The sequence below is a fragment of the Ambystoma mexicanum genome, chromosome 1q, assembly GCF_040938575.1.
Source record: "Ambystoma mexicanum isolate Mex_15411 chromosome 1q, UKY_AmexF1_1, whole genome shotgun sequence".
In the NCBI taxonomy this organism is placed as follows: domain Eukaryota; kingdom Metazoa; phylum Chordata; class Amphibia; order Caudata; family Ambystomatidae; genus Ambystoma; species Ambystoma mexicanum.
This window is the reverse complement of record NC_090922.1, coordinates 446,797,397-446,813,141: the sequence shown is the minus strand read 5'-3', so window position 1 is coordinate 446,813,141 and position 15,745 is coordinate 446,797,397. Positions and strand designations below refer to the sequence as shown.

Sequence of the window (15,745 nt, the reverse complement as noted above, 5' to 3'; positions counted from 1 at the left end):
AACCTACCCTCATAACTAGCCATCTCTACTGATTTTTATCTGTAAGCCAACAGATAGCCTTAATTTTCTTGCTTCCAGTGTTCCTGACAAAACGGAACAATGCACCATTGGATTGAGTTATATGTGGCTCTTGATCTTGAACATGGCTAGCCTATTTAAGACTGCTTGAGACAGAAATTCCCAGAGGGGTGCCCAATCTAAATCTTCTATTTTGACAGACGATTCTAAAAGTCTTTTATTTTGTATTTTATTTTTGGGCCTTTATGTCATGACCTTAGATTTTAATATATTTGTCGATGGATTGCTTGCATCGATGAATGAGATAAAGATATCGACTAGAGCTAGTAGCACTTCTGGATACGGTCAAGGAGCACTGCATTGTCTACATAGAGGAAAACATGGTAACGGTGTCCAGAGAGAATAGGGACATCATGCACATGGGTGAGTTTACTCCCAAGATCCTTAATGTAACAATTGAATATCCCTGGCTAATCCCCCTCCTTGATTCAAAAGGTGAAGATAATTTGCCAGTAGTACTATTGCTTTCAGATACCCGTAGATCTATCTGAATCAAGGTCAATTCATGACACAAGCAGACTCGCCAAACTTAAAAGTACATTCATAGGTGTAGCTCGCCTAACATTAACCATGACCAGTTTATATTTTCACTCCCAATCTAGTAGTAAAGCAAGAGACTACGTGTTCTTTCCTGTCTGCATATTGAACTAATTTGCAGTAAATATATATTGGATGGGAGCTGGGAGGCTGCTTCGTTGCCCTGGTTGTAGCAACCAATCTTTTTTGAGAAATTGATGTAGGAGGAGATGTAGAATTTGGAAAACGGATGAGCCAGGGATTCCAATCTAGGCTTCCTCATCACTAAAATCTCGATCCTGAGAAAATCAGGAAGTCTTTTTTTTTTTGCCTAGATCCACTGATTTGCCAAAACAGAGTGTGTATTAAACGGTTACCACCAAAAGTGTTATAAAAAAAAGCTAACATATCTGCCAATGTGTTTTGATAAATGATTAAAGCTGAGTGCAAAATAATGAACCAAGGAACCTGGGTTTAGAGATCCGCCTCGCCACATTCTCATACTATGCAACACGTGTTATCTCACTGTGCTGTATCTCCACTATCTGCTAAAGTTTGGGCCACCTCTTCAAACTTTGCAGTTGTGGTCCATATTGTCTCCTGACTAACTTAAAGGGACATGCTTGAGAAACTCCACACAGACGTAGTTTTTCTATCCCAATCGTAGCACTGCTCAAGCAATTAAACAGTGATTGTGTGCTGCCTAAGTGGGCTGCAACCCACACTTTCTCATTTGATCCGAGCTAGGTGAAACTGGGCACATCACTTACTTTCTGTCTGGCTTTGTTTGCACTAGGTGTAGAATTGTGATAACCTGTTAGATACATGGACTGTTGAGCTAGGTTAATGTCACATGACCCAATTGAAGGCCGTGTTTTAGGGACGCCAGACAGTCCTTTTTCATCTGATTTAAAGTTCTGCAATTATGATTTGTGCCATGGTATGCTACTAGATGCTCCTCTGATAGAAAGTCAAGACATACAGAGATATAACCATTAGCATTTTCTGATTTATTATAAGGGTGTTGCACCAATTGTTTAGACTGCATGCTGGAGATTGAAAAATCAAAATGTTACGTTTTGGAAATGTTCTGTGTTGTGCTCATATTGAACCATTCGATCGTATGCTTAATAATGAGGACTATGCACAAATCTGATTCGAAAGCTATCTTTGAACGTATGCTGTGGATTGCACATATAATAAACCTTTTCCTTCTGAAATGCAACAGTACTTTGTGTTTTCTGTTAAAATGTTTGCTTGTGTATTCTCTATCCCCCATTAGAGTAGATAACGGTGTGAGTGTGAGTCAGAGGGGCGGGTGTGCCCTTTACTGTAAACGGGTCCCATTGGAATTTAAACCAGCATCGACAAAAACATGGCTTTAAGATAGTCAGTCACAAAGTGTTGGAAGTACCTGGGCATATGTCGTCATTCCCTGGAAAATGCCTGACTCCTACACACAAAGCAAAGCAGTTGGCTTTGCCAATGCTTGTTTTTAACATAACTTCAGTGGAGGGAATAGATGCGTGGACACACATTATTATGTATCAATTAGCTGAAGACACAGAAGATGAAGGCATTTTCTATCATCCCAGGATCTCATTTACAGTTGCAATTAAGCCATTAGCTCACAGAAGACTGCCTATAAATAACACAAGAAGGCTTTATACAGCACACCGTTTGATGGTACTGCTTAATAGAACCATCTCAAAAAGAAAAATGTGTTTAGGGCGGGGAGGAGCAGGTTATGGATGGGAATGGCCATAGAGATTAGCTTGGCTATTGCAATCATTGAGTGGGTAAAACAGCCAAACACCCACAAGCAGTGTGTCGCTCATCACAGCCCATCATCATATCTGTATTCCAAAGCAGTAGTTCTGGCTTATGAATGGTGCTAAAGTGCCACCGAATTGCAGAATAAATATTGTATGCTTTTCAATAGGCCAAGAGCTGACGAGAATAGACTGCAGTCTTCCAAACGTGTAACATAAATATGCATACTTAACACTACCTTTTCAAAGAATGGTCTGCTTTTCGCTGAAGTATTCTAAATTTGAACTTAAATACTTGTCTGGAAGGCTGGAATTCAGGGACACTTTTTTGGTTTGCACTGAGGGCCTCATTACGACCCTGCCGGTCTGGAAAGAACGGTGGCGGTAAAAACGCCACCACCTTTCTTTCCGGACCAGCTGATTCATACTCCTGCAGACGGGAGGTGTCACTCCCGCCACGTCTGACCTGGCGGGAATAATGCCACCTGCCTGCAGGCGCAAATGGAAGCACTGGCTCCGTCATAGATGGAACCAGTGTTTCCATTGTCCCCATCCCCATGGAGCCCTATTGGACTCCATGGGAATGGGGACTTACAGAATTCCACCTCCGGAACTCCAGGGTCACTGGGGTCGTAATGCCCCGGTGATTCTGGGAATCACGGAGGCGGAATGGTAATACAGGTCCGGTGGTAGCCTGCCAGTTTTTATGGCACGGTTACTCGTAATGAGGCCCTAAGTCATAAACATATAGAGACAATAGTTATATTGTAAGAGACTGCGTGGATTACAAAATATTAACAGAATATTTGCTAATATAGCAGAACCTCTTGATGTACAACTGTTATTACAGATATGTAACTTTTTCTTCTCTTATATTTCTGTGTTATCAAGTGCATTTGTATTCTGTTTAGTCTTGTTTTGTGTATAACTGGTCATATATTCCATAGTCTCTTCAGTGGTTAGTCCAAGGCGGTTTAGTAGCTATTGCCATCGATTTAAATTGCTTCTGATTTAGCTAAGGTTTGATGGCTTTTTGTTGGATGAACACACAGATAACATTTAGATTTTGCAGGTAAATGAATAGATCAAATGTTCAGTCCATGGTACCTAAGTGTACTCAATTACAAGGCAAAATGTGCTTAAACGTTTCAGACTGAAAGAGTTCCGCTGGAGCTTAGCCCTAACATGGAGGAAGTGGAAGAATACAATGAAAATGACCCACAGCTTGGTGAAACAGAAGAGTTAGAGGTGCGAGGAAGCCGCTTCTCTAAATCTGCTGAAGAAAGACAGAGGATGCTAGTGCAAAGGAAAGAGGATCTGGTGCAGCAAGCTAGAAGGTATGTTGATAATTAAGACAACTGCTCTGAAGCTTACCTTTTGTTTTGATCAGCTGCCTGCATCAAGGGCTTGACAAAAAACAAACTTGCATATTGGGCCTCATTACGGGTCCAGCGGTAACACTGCCGGTTCGACCAGCCTGTTCCCGCTATACCCGTAAAACTTTACCGGCACCTGAATTCCTTGTGCTACCGACTCATTACGAGTCCGGCAGCCCGGATAGTCAGGCGCCAGCAAATTGTATTGTAAATCCCCATTCCCTTAGAGTCCTATGAGAGTGGGGACACGGAAGCACTGGCACCGCTCCTAACAGTGCCAGTGCTTCCGTGAACAGTCTGCCTACCGTGGCCGCAACGCCCGGCAGGGTCAGACTTGTCGGGCACAGCGGCCACGGCAGGCAGATTCAGAGTTTTCCAATCCGGAAACTCATAATGAAGCCCAATGTCTTACTAGTTATGGCTCTTGGGTAATGTTTTGCTTCACTTAGTGGATCAAAAAGAAAGCTTATAGAGGGGCAAATGTGTAAGAATAAACGTCTTCCTTAGTGATAATTCCTTATTTCCTTCCGCTATATGTTTCTGTCATTTTTATTTGTTAAAAGGTAAACATTGTATGTGCCTTAGTTGTAATTTGTTACCTTTGCTGGCACTCTAATGGGAGTGATTCTCAGATATGCATGGCTTGACAACCGTTTTTGTTTGCTTGAATTCTTGTGCTTTTTTGTGTTAAGTAATGTAATGTGCTCGTACGTCCTGTCCCCTTTCCTCCATGACGGGACCGGAGCACTTTTTGATAGCATCAAAAAATATTGTCCTTCTTATTTTTATGTGGGGCCAGCATGTGTGGCTTTAGCCCCACCTTCCTGAGCCCGGCCCATCACATCGCCCACCCAGTCCTTTTCTACGCATGGTTGGGAACAGATGCACTAGCATCACAGGTTTATTTTTGTCTTCCTTGATTTTGTCCTTCAAATTTGTCTTCCTACCCTGGTACCGTAGTTGTATTATTTTCCTACACCTATGCCGCAGCCTAAGGTTTTGTCTTGTGTACTTCCTACAGGCGTCGCTACGCGGCAGCAACTGATCCTCACATCCTTTGCCTTGAGTGCCTGACCCCAGACCATCGTTGGGACGCGTGCTTCTACTTTGACTCCCTCTCCGTCCACGCACTTGAAGAAAGGCATGTCTGGTGGGAAGAGGTCTTTCACAGCTTCCCTCTGGTACACCTACGAAATTTCATTCAAGAGACATCAAGAGAAGTCGCCCGCTAAGTAATCTTCTTTTCAGGATACCCAGTCCGGGTGACACCTTCCTGGGTTCACCCGGTTCTGGGAGGAATAATATGGGCTCTAGCATCACCAGGGTTTGCCCTCAGGTACCCCAAGCAGGGTCTAAATTGGATACCAGGGTTTCCTCCGAGGTGCCTTCTTTGGGGGCTAAAAGTCCCCGGTCTCTCCTGATGTTCCCCTTCTGGGGGCTAAAAGTACCAGGGTCTCTCAGAGGTTCCCCTAAAAGGGGCTAAAAGAAGCGCCAGCAAGGCCAAGGATCCCCATTCTGGGGTTAACAAGACTGGATTAAGTTCTGAGGTTCTCCAGCATGGGGTCTGGCATGGATTCACATGCTCATGCATATTCCCTGTCCTCGGTCTGGGAATCCTCGGTAAAAGAAAACAGTTTCACTTTCACTTTTAAACTGTATTTCTCCTCTAAGCCAATCACTGTCCTCTGGGTCACACTGCCCCGTCCAATGACAGTCCTCTCTCTAAGCCTCGTCTCTGGCAGCCATCTTCAGATTTTTACTGCACGCTTCAGTGTTGGGAGTCCTCGATTTGCTCTCCAAGCTATTTTGTACGTTTTCTCCAAGTTCTTTGCAGATAAGTTCTATTTTTGTCCTATCGGAGCCCGTGTGCTCCTCTCTTCATCGACCGGCAATGGGGATCCATTGTCGTGAAGTTTTGCACCCCTCAAGTGCATAGATTCGTCAAAAGTTTCTGGAAGGCCACCTTGGGCCTACTTCATGCCCTCCAACCATGACGGAGGGGAAAAAGGAGGGAAGGATCCTCTTCAGGCCCTGCACCAAATGCCAGCTATGGAATGTCTTTGTGGAGGGCAAACATCTCCAATGTATTTACTGCCTGCACCCGGGCCACAACGAGGATGGGTGTGAGATATGCCTGGGCTTCTCAAAGAAGACAAAGGAGGACAGGTATAACAGGCTGGCGGCATTGCTCAAGTCTAGCAAGGCCTCTGACCCGTGCTCTAAGCAAGGTTATGCCTCAGGAAGGACCGGTCATTCCGAAGAGCGGTCAAAGTTCTTTGAGGGCGCTCCATCCATGGGGGTCGAAGATAAGGCCAAGAACCGCAAGTCCGATTCCACTGGGTTCGCCTATGATGCAGGTCCCAGCTTGGATAGGCCGCAATCGCCATCCGCCTCCATAGCCAGCCTGTCATCAAGCACCTCCCCAAAGAAGAATTTGTCCACCGGGCAAGTTACGGGAGTAATCAGAAAGACCAACGCTGGAGGAAGAGAAGAAGGCTGCACAGCCCAAGCAGGCTCCACCGGCGCAGCCAAAGACCTCTTCAACGACTTTGCTGACATCCTCTGTGACGACCGCTATGGCGGGAGGTACCAATCTTACATGGGTGGTTCTTACTGTACAGAGGGTATCCTTGCCTCTAAGGCACGATGCACCTGGCGAGGCAGCAGCGAAGACTGTGGGCACCCCTGCAGGGTGATGGGGAACACAGGTCCAGACCTCGGCTAAGAACCTTCAGGAAGGAAAAGGGGGTGGGGGTGAGGAGGCCCCAAAGCAGCCCTCCAAGGTTTACGTTCAACCAAGTTTCCGTCCATACAATCCATGAGGGCGGGACAGGGCCTAGTACTCCATCATTCCCTCCACAGCCGAGGGACATATCCATGGACAGCCTGTCAACTCTTCCTAGTGACGGAGACTCAGCAGAGGTTGCCACTGGCACCTGCTGTACTGCAGGCCCCTGACCAACCTCCGCCCAAGAAAAGGAAGTGCCATCCGAAGCCATTGCATCAGCCTCCTCCACCACGTCGGGGCCCGACACCACCAGGACGAGTCACCGCACCTTGACGCTCCTCATAGTCTATCTACCAGACAAGTGGGATCGTTCCACTCCATGATCTCCAGGACCTCTGAGCTGTTCCAGCTAGCGCCCAAAGAACCCAAGAAGGAGGGTTTCATATATCAGAGACTAGAGCCCAAGAGGAAGACTAGCATGGCTGTATCCTTCTTGGGCGACATTTGGGAGGAAGGCCTAGCCCTCATGAAGAACCCATGCATGGCTCCAACCAAACGTGATTGGTTCGAGAAGAAATACAGGTTGCCATACTCCACACCCAAGTGCTCGAGGTCACAACCGTCGCCACAAGAAAATGTTCGGCCAACCTGGCCGCCTCATAGTCGGTCTCCCCAGACAATGAGGGGAAGAAGTTGGACGTAGGAAGAGTTACCTACACTGTGGCATCCACGATCAAGGCGGCTAATGCTCTGGCTATCTTGTCCCGATTCAACCGAGAGCTTTGGTACAAGCTAGGTCCTATTCTAAAATTTCGCCCAGACGACAAGAAGACTGAGGCTCTCGCCCTCTTTCAGGAAGGGGAGGTGGCTTCGGACCACGCCATTATGGTGGCAATGGACATCGCACACACAGGGTTCTGACAGATGGGAAACCGAGTTAGCCTTCGTTGGCACGGATGGTTGATGGCCACAAACGTTCGCAAGAGCTGTGCATGCGAAGGTACTGGACATGCCTTTCGACAGCAAAAAACTTCGGGAAGGGGATCGCCAAATCCCTTCAAGCCACAGGCTCCCAGGCCAACTGTAGCGGAGGTCAGCGTCGCCCATAGAGCAGGCTGCCGGCCCTCAAGCAAGCCTGAACCAGTCAAGGCGTTAGGCCCCCCACTCGTGCACCCTGGTGGGAGGCTGGCTAACGAAGTTAGTCATTGGGTGGAAGATGATCACCGACAGATGGGTGCTGGATACTCTCACCTTGGGGCAGACCTTGGAGTTGAAATGCAGATGCCCTCGTCAGGAGCAGCACATCACTCAGCTCCTGGAAGAGTTGCGAGCCATATTACAAAAAGGGGCAATAGAGTTGGTTCCCCAACGGCTCTGGGGACTCTGGAGTCTATTCTAGATACTTTCTGGTGAGAAAGAACACAGGGGGGGCTGGAGGCCAATCCTGGGCCTGTGCCGTCTGAACAAATACTTAAAATCCCAGAAATTCTGGATGGTCACGTTGCAGCACGTGCTTGGACAACTGGAGGAAGGGGATTTCTTGACGTGGTTAGACCTTCCTATCCACAGGAAACATCGGCGGTTCGTACGGTTCCTGGTACAAACCACTACCAGTTCAAGTCCTTACCCTTCGGCCTAAAGTCAGCTCCAAGGGTGTTCACAAAATGCCTGGCCCCGGTGGCGGCCCACCTGCGCCTCCAGGGCGTACACGTATACCCATACCTGGAAGATTGGCTGATACAAGCCTGCACGCGGGAGCTTTGCCGACGAGCGCAATAAGGAGACTGTCCGGCTACTGATGGAGCTGGGGTTCTCTGTCAACTATCCGAAGTCCCGCTTAACGCCATCGCAGAACGCACTGTTCCTCTGCGCCAGGCTCAACACACAGTGGCTTGCCTGGCATACACCTCGGTGGAGAGGCTGGCGGCCATCTAAGGGAAAGTACAACGGCTATTGTCGGTGAAGACAGCCACTTGTGGGCCATCAAGTCTTTGCTGGATATGTCGTCCTGCATCTACCTTGTCTGTCTCTGCAGGCTGCAGATGCGACCCCTACAGGAATTCTTGGATGCACTTTGGATACAAGCGTCTGGGAGTTTTGCAGACAAATCCCCCTCAATGAGGCAATCCTGCGGGGGATAGTCGTGAGGGGAAAGCTCCCACATCGCCCAGGGGGATGGGTTTTCGAACCCTACCATATCAGGAGACGGTCACCACGGATGCCTCTCTGGAAGGTTGGGAAGCTCAGAGGACTGTGGCTTCTGGGGGAGAAGGATCTGCACATCAACATCCTGGAGCTACGGGCAGTGCTCTGGGCCCTTAAGTCTTTCCTACCATCTCTGAGAGGCAAGGTGGTGAGGATCTTCACAGACAACACCACCACCATGATTACATCAGGAAACAAGGGGGGGACACGATCCCCAGCGCTCTCCAAGGAAACTCTGGTCTTGTGACATTGGGCCATCGGACAGAGGATGTTACTCGTCCTGTTCCACCTGGCAGGCATCAAGAACAACTTTGCTGACTCCCTCGGCAGGGAGCTCCGCTCCTGCCACAAGTGGGAACTTTGTCAGGATCAGGTGGACCGTCGGTTCGTCAAATGGGGCAGACCTCCGATCTTTTTTTGTCACAGTGACAAACTCAAAATGGCTGAAGTTTGCCAGCAGTTTCCACCAACCAAGGAGCATGGGGGAGGCATTCTCCTTCCTGTGGGAAGGTCTGTTTCTGTACGCCTTTCCCCCGTTTCCTCTCGTGCCACGTGTCATCAATACACTCGGACAGTGCTGATGCAAGATGATACTCAACACCCCGATTTAGCAGAGGCAGATTTGGTATCCGGACTTGCTCAGCCTGTCAGTGTTGCCTCCAGTCAAGTTGCTGGTACTTCTGGGTCTGCTCGCCAGGGAAGGAGGTGCAATCCTTCATCACGACCCAGGATTGCTGAACCTGAAGACATGGCTCCTGCAGCCTTAGAGTTTGGGGGTTATGAGTTGCCAGCTGACTGCAGGGAGGTCCTCGCCAAAGCCAGGGTGTAGTCAACTCTAAAGTGCTACGGCCATAAGTGGAAGTGTTTTGCTAGGTGGTGCCGGTCGCAGAAGATTATACCTCTGAGGGTCATGCCTCTACAGATTCTTCCATACTTGCTGTCCTTGGCAAAGGCTGGACTGGCTCACGCATCCATCAAGGTACACCTGGCGGCCATCTCACGCTACACCAGATCTCCGGGAAAATCCTCACCAAGGTCCCACAGACTGGTCAAGGAGTTCCTCAAGGGGCTGTTCCGATCTTTCCCGCCATTGAAGGCTCCTGCCCCAGCATGGGAACTCGACGTGGTCCTGAAGAGACTCATGGGGGTACCTTTCGAACCTATGCATCAATCTCCATTTAAGTTTCTCTCATGGAAGACTGCATTCCTTGTGGCCATCACCTCAGCCAGATGTGTGGGGGAGATCCAGGCCCTATCCTACAAGCAGCCGTGTCTGACTTTCCAAGAGTCAAGGGTGGTGCTGCGTACGCACCCCACTTAAATGCTGAAGGTCCCATCAGAATTCCTTCTCAACAAGCCTTTGGTGCTGCCGGTTTTCTTCTCGAAACCTTTGTCAACGGCGTAGAGGGCTTGCATTCGCTGGACGTTGCTCGTGCCTTGAAGTTCTACGTGGCACGCATGAAGAGTTTTTGGAAGACTTCTCAATTGTTTGTGAACTTTGGACCTGTGTACCATGGGAAGGCCTTGTCCAAGGCTTCCATCTCAAGATGGCTCTCCGGCTGCATCATCCATTTTCATCGGCTGGCGAACCGGCCTCTGCCGTGCCGCCCAAGAGCTCACTTCACCAGAGTGATCGATGTGACGACTGCGTTCCTTTATGGTGTGCCCCTGCTCGACATCTGCAGAGCTGCAATGTGGAAGTCTGTGCATACCTTTACGAAGTTCTACTGCATCAACAGGGATTCCAGGGAGAGTCGGCCAGGCAGTGTTACGCAACCTATTGGCTTGTGGAGAGTCTGTTCCAGGGGTAAGTGTTAATTGCTTCTGTTGAGCCTTGCCGTGGTTGTGTAATGTGTACTGCTGTGTATTCATTATTTATGAGCATTTGAATCCATGCCAGACCCCATGCTGAAGAAGGTTTGTTACTTACGTGTAGCTAGTGTTCTGCAGCATGGGTCTGGCATGGATTCACATGCCAACCCTCTCTCCGGCGGCTCTTGGTCATACTGCCACTTTACGTGCTTACCAAATCTGAAGATTGCTGCCAGATGTGGGGCTTATGGAGAGGACTGTCATTGAATGGGGGCTGTATGACCCAGAGGCCAGTGATTGGTTTAAAGGAGAAATACAGTTTGTAAGTGAAACTGTTATTTCGAGGGGATTGGGTCCTCCGACGTATTCCATATCTATGACAGTAATCGCCACAGCTGTGCTGCTTCGTAAAATCTTTCGGCGTCTTTGTCCTGCGTCGATGAGCTGTCCTCGAGGGCCTCCGTCGAGCCGACGTCACCGGATGTTATAAGTAGGATGCAAGACGCCCATAGCCTCAGTTCAATTTTTTCCGCGAACGTGTTTGCTTCGGGGATCTCGACGCACCTCGGTTCTTCTGAGTTCTGTTCTTGCGGTTCTTCGAACCTGTTAGTTGTGTAAGATTTCCATGATGTCTTCGTCTTCTTCCTCCCCGCGGCCGGGTTTTAAGAAGTGTCGGGACTGCGGTTCCAAGATGTCATTGACGGATTCGCACGACGCCTGCCTCTAGTGCCCCGGTGAGGACCACGACACGGATGACTGTGTAGACTGCCAGTCGCTTACATCGAAGGCCTTGCTGGAGCGTAAGAAGCAGCTTTCTGTCGGTAAGGTGGCCAAGCCCCGGAAGTCGAGATCCACTGGCGATTCGAAGGGCGACTCTCCGCATCGTCGGCGTAAGTCCGGGGGGGTCTCGGTCCAGGAGTAGGTCTCGCCATTCCTCTGCCTCTTCGAGGCACTCACAGAAGCGCCGGCATCGGTCGCCTTCCTCGTCCGAGTACTCCGCCCGTCGGCGGGTAGCTTGTCCCCATAAGCATTCCACTCCTGTGGAATGGGATTCATTTCGGCAGGAGATGATGGCTATTTTTCAGCCGCAGGGCTCTGGTCCGTCCGCGCCGTCTAGAGACGCCACTCGCAGGCCTTCGGGCTTGAGCGGTCGTCGCGATCACCGGGCACCTTCGAGGTCCCGGTCGGACAAGGATGGTCGCTATAGACATGCCCGTTCCAGGTCCCGGTCCTCGACGCCCTCGAGACCGTCGGAGCCTGTGAGGTCTTCGAAAAAGACATCGACGCCTTTGGCCCCGAGGTTGTCGAGGGACTCTCTCGAGGCTCTGCCTCCGAGGAAGCTGTCGACGCCATCGGCGCTCGGGCTGTCGAAGGACACGCTCTGGGCTCCGCCCTCGAGGACTGTGTCGACGCCGTCGGCGCCACGCACAACGTCGGCACTTTCCATCAACGCCTTTCGAGGCTGCTTTGTCGGAGGTACCTCGTGGCACGGTGGAACCCCCTAGAAAGGCTCTGGCCAAGGCCAAGAATGTCTTTGTCCCTTTTTCTGTGCCCTCATTCCAGCTTCTGGATTATATTTCTGAGGTGGATGAAGGGTCTGAGGAAGGTATGGTTTCTGAGGAGATACCTGACGAGATTTTGTCTGGTCATAGCCAGATTGAAGACCTGCATCAGTCGTTGCACGACGCCAGAGGTCTGGACACCTCTCCGGAGGTGGAGTTCTGTAGGTCTGAGCCTGGCACCCATGCCGAGTCCTCGTACCGGCGCCTTATGTTGAGGGTCACGGAATACTTGGGGTGGTCTGCGCCACCAGTGGATTTTCTGCAGGATGACCTGACGGATAGCCTTGCAGAGAAGGGTGGCAGCAGCTTGGATGCTCCGGAAAGTCTCCCGGCAGTGTGCAAGTCTTTGCCGTGAAAATACCGCCCAGCAAGTAGTGACCCCTGCTACTTGACCACGCACCCCACTCTGGAGAGTTTGGTGGTGCAGGCGGCTACGGCCCCAGCAAAGCAGGTGTCGTACCCTACCGTCCCTCCTGATAGGGTACGGCCCCAGCAAAGCAGGTGTCGTACCCTACCGTCCCTCCTGATAGGGACGACAAGCGTTTTGATGGCTGGGCGAAGAAAGTGTTTTCTTCAGGGTGTATGGCTTTACAGGCAGCCAACTCCGTGTGTGCCTTGTCACGTTTCACGCACACTCTGTGGAACTGTATTTCTTTAGCGGCTGATCATATTCCCGAAGGGGGGGGAACGGGATGGTTTTCTTGCTATTGTGCAGGATGGCAAGGATGCCATGTGAGTCCGTTCATTCGGGCTGGACATGGCTGATTGTGTCAGCCGGTCCATGGCGGCGAGCACCGTAATACGCAGGTTTGCGTGGTTGTGCAAGTCGGGGTTTGCTCCAGATGTGCAAGTGTTAGGCAGAATCCTGTGCAGTGCCCTTAGGGACCCCTACACACAATTAAGACCACAGGTGGCAATACAAGTTTTACCTTTAGTACAAGCCTGTAATACTATGTCAGAGTGGTAGCAGTGGTGGAGCAGCCAGGCTTATCTCAAGAGTATATGAGCAGTAGCAGAGATTACACAAAGGGACCACAATTACTGTGACTCAAGCAAACACTGACTCAAGGTTTCAGATAGAAAAATATAAGTACATTTATTTTTAAACCATTCGTTATAAACACAACACTTCTATTAAACTCAAACAAAAACCATACGTTAAATATACCACAACTAACCAATTCACTTTGTACAGTATGTCTCAAGGTAAGTACCCTGTGTTTGAATGTACCGGTGTTAGGCACAGAACACGTTACCGCGAATACAATTGCGATCACTTTTTGACAGTTCGGTCTACTAAATAAACACACTTAGCACCTGAGATACCCAGAGGGAGTTGGAGGCAAAAATCACAGGCAATATTTTAGTTAGGCAGACAGAATTGAGAAACACTCAGAGATAGGAGTTCAAAAGTCAAAGGGCCGGAGCCAGGATCGAAAGACACCGGGGCCTGTTGCCGAAGATCACACAGTCAGACAGTTCAGGATTCAACGTAGCCAAAAGTACTTCGATATTGTCAATGTTCGGAAGCAAATGTTATAAGAAGGAGGGAAGACAAGGGCAAGCCTTGGAAATGAAGAAAAAGGGATTCTCCCAGTTTCCTTAGCAGAACACAGTACCTTGTTCCAATGGTGTAGCTGGTGCCCTGGCAGTTGTTCCTGTTGGTTTCCCGCAGTCCCACGATTCCTGGAGCTTCGTTGTGAAGGAGGACGTCTGAAGGGGGTCTGCACCACACAGGGATGAAGCCGGCAGCAGCGACAAGGAATAAAAGGTGCGCTCCTTAAAAACAGGAGAGGCTCTTCAGCTGGCTACCCGGACCACTACAGCAGCGTGCATCGATTTCGACCAAGGAAGAGGATCCTCTGGCTGTAGAAGATGAGCTGGTTATCCCCACCAAGCTCAAGGGAAGAAGACTCCAGACTGGATCTTCTCTAAGTCGTTGAAGGGTAATATAGCTCAGGACTGCAGCAGGGCTTCACCGTGACGGGGTAGTTTCAGCAGCCGTCGTTCTCTCTGCTTCTCTTCGGTTCCTTGTAGTTCCAGTGGCGACTCTCTGACTTCTAGCCCAAGAGACCTGCCTTTTATGCGAAAAAACCCCAGTCACACAGCCTGGCTGTCAATCACCCAGCAGGGGGGTTGTCCAGCCTGGACAACTACCCTGGCCAATCATGACAAAGTGCGACTTGGGTTTCCTAGGATACCCTGTGCAGGGGGTGACTACACCCCTCCCTCACATTCAGCCCACCTAGACACCCAGGCGCCTTGAAGAGGGCTTCTGAGCAGAAGCCTGCCAAAAGACAGTGAACAAAGAAGGCGAACCTAGTTTGCCGCGCAAAGTAAAACACGAGAAGGATTTAAACAAAAAGAAATGGCGAATAAACCCAACCAGAGCCAAAAGAAAGACGATTTGGTAAAGGAGGTTTATGTTCAAGGCTAATATAATAGCCAAGAACAGTACCAGGTTTATCAAATATAATCGCGGTAGAAAAGTTAGTGTAGATACCACTGCCACCAGCCAAGTCTAAATGTTAAAAGAGCGAAACAATGCTCTAGGAGGTACAGATAAAAAGGCATACAAATTAACCCTTTCCAGTACTCCATGGAAGATGGGTTGCACTGGATCTGAAGTAGATTGGCTAAGTCAAGTTAATGGTAACTTTACCCTTTTCTGGGGGATGGTAGTCGCCTCAGAAATGGAGTCGAGGGAAGTCTCAAAGACAACCCTGTGCCACAGCACTGAAGGTGATGTGTGACACACAAAAAGAAGGGGGCTGCTCAAGTGGTGTACTCCAGAGTCCACAATCACAAAAACAGATAGAAACACATAGCAAAACACCAGTAAGAGTGGGTGGAAAAGCTCTCACTCTTACCAAGTGGAAAAAAATAAACTCCAGAATTCCAGCAAAGCTGCTGGGGGACTCACTAGGTGAGGGAAATTAGCCATAGATGAGAATTCTCCCTAACACCATTTTGTCGGAGCCCTCAGCAGCGTCAGGTCTAGATGCCATGCCAAAATCTTTGCTGCATGCATCCTCTGGGTTTTTGGGGTGAGGGGGAATCCACCTTTGAAATGGATTAAACGAATGCCCCTTCCACCAACGTTATCGCTTCCTCCGACATCGGCTCCTCTGCACTATGTGGGCCCATGGATGGTGGGGACCCTCTTGGCTAGCAGTCTCAACAGACTTATGGAGGCACAGTCCGCTTGATTGTCTACTCCCTACTACACAGCAATGACGGCCTTCAGAGGAGGCGTTCTTCAGTCGTTTTCAAAATCTGATGCACTCAAACTCTATGAAAACATACTTTAAAGACCTCTTCAGGGAAACATTCCCCAGACCACCAGAGTTTACTGCACCAAGGGAGATGCCTCCTCCACTACCAAGGGAAATGGTGCCTCCGCTGCCACTGCCCAGGCCATTGGAAGTCCCTCGGTCGGAGTAGCCTCCTAGGCCAAAGTAGCCTGAACCAATGCTTGCCGTTCCACAATCCACTCCTCCTATTGATGATCCCGCCAAAAGGAATGCGCCAGATGTTTAATAGGATCAGTCGTCTTCCATCAGGGTGTTTCATGACCGGGTGCTCGATCTCATGGCTTTTTTTGAACATTCCAACTCCTGATCCTCCAGGGCTGCAGACGGGTGTTCTATAAGGGGCCCTTACATTGAATACTCAGGAAATATCTGGCATTTTCCT

At 49.5% G+C, this 15,745-nt stretch overlaps 1 protein-coding gene across 1 annotated transcript in view; it reads left to right on the top strand.

Moving 5' to 3' along the window:
- The window catches only part of AMFR (autocrine motility factor receptor), a 1,604,297-nt gene that overhangs the window by 1,552,228 nt on the left and 36,324 nt on the right, over positions 1 to 15,745 (top strand). Inside the window, exon 12 of the mRNA XM_069640231.1 lies at positions 3,519 to 3,703. Coding sequence (XP_069496332.1) covers positions 3,519 to 3,703 — 185 coding nt within the window. The remainder of the gene's footprint in view (positions 1 to 3,518; positions 3,704 to 15,745) is intronic.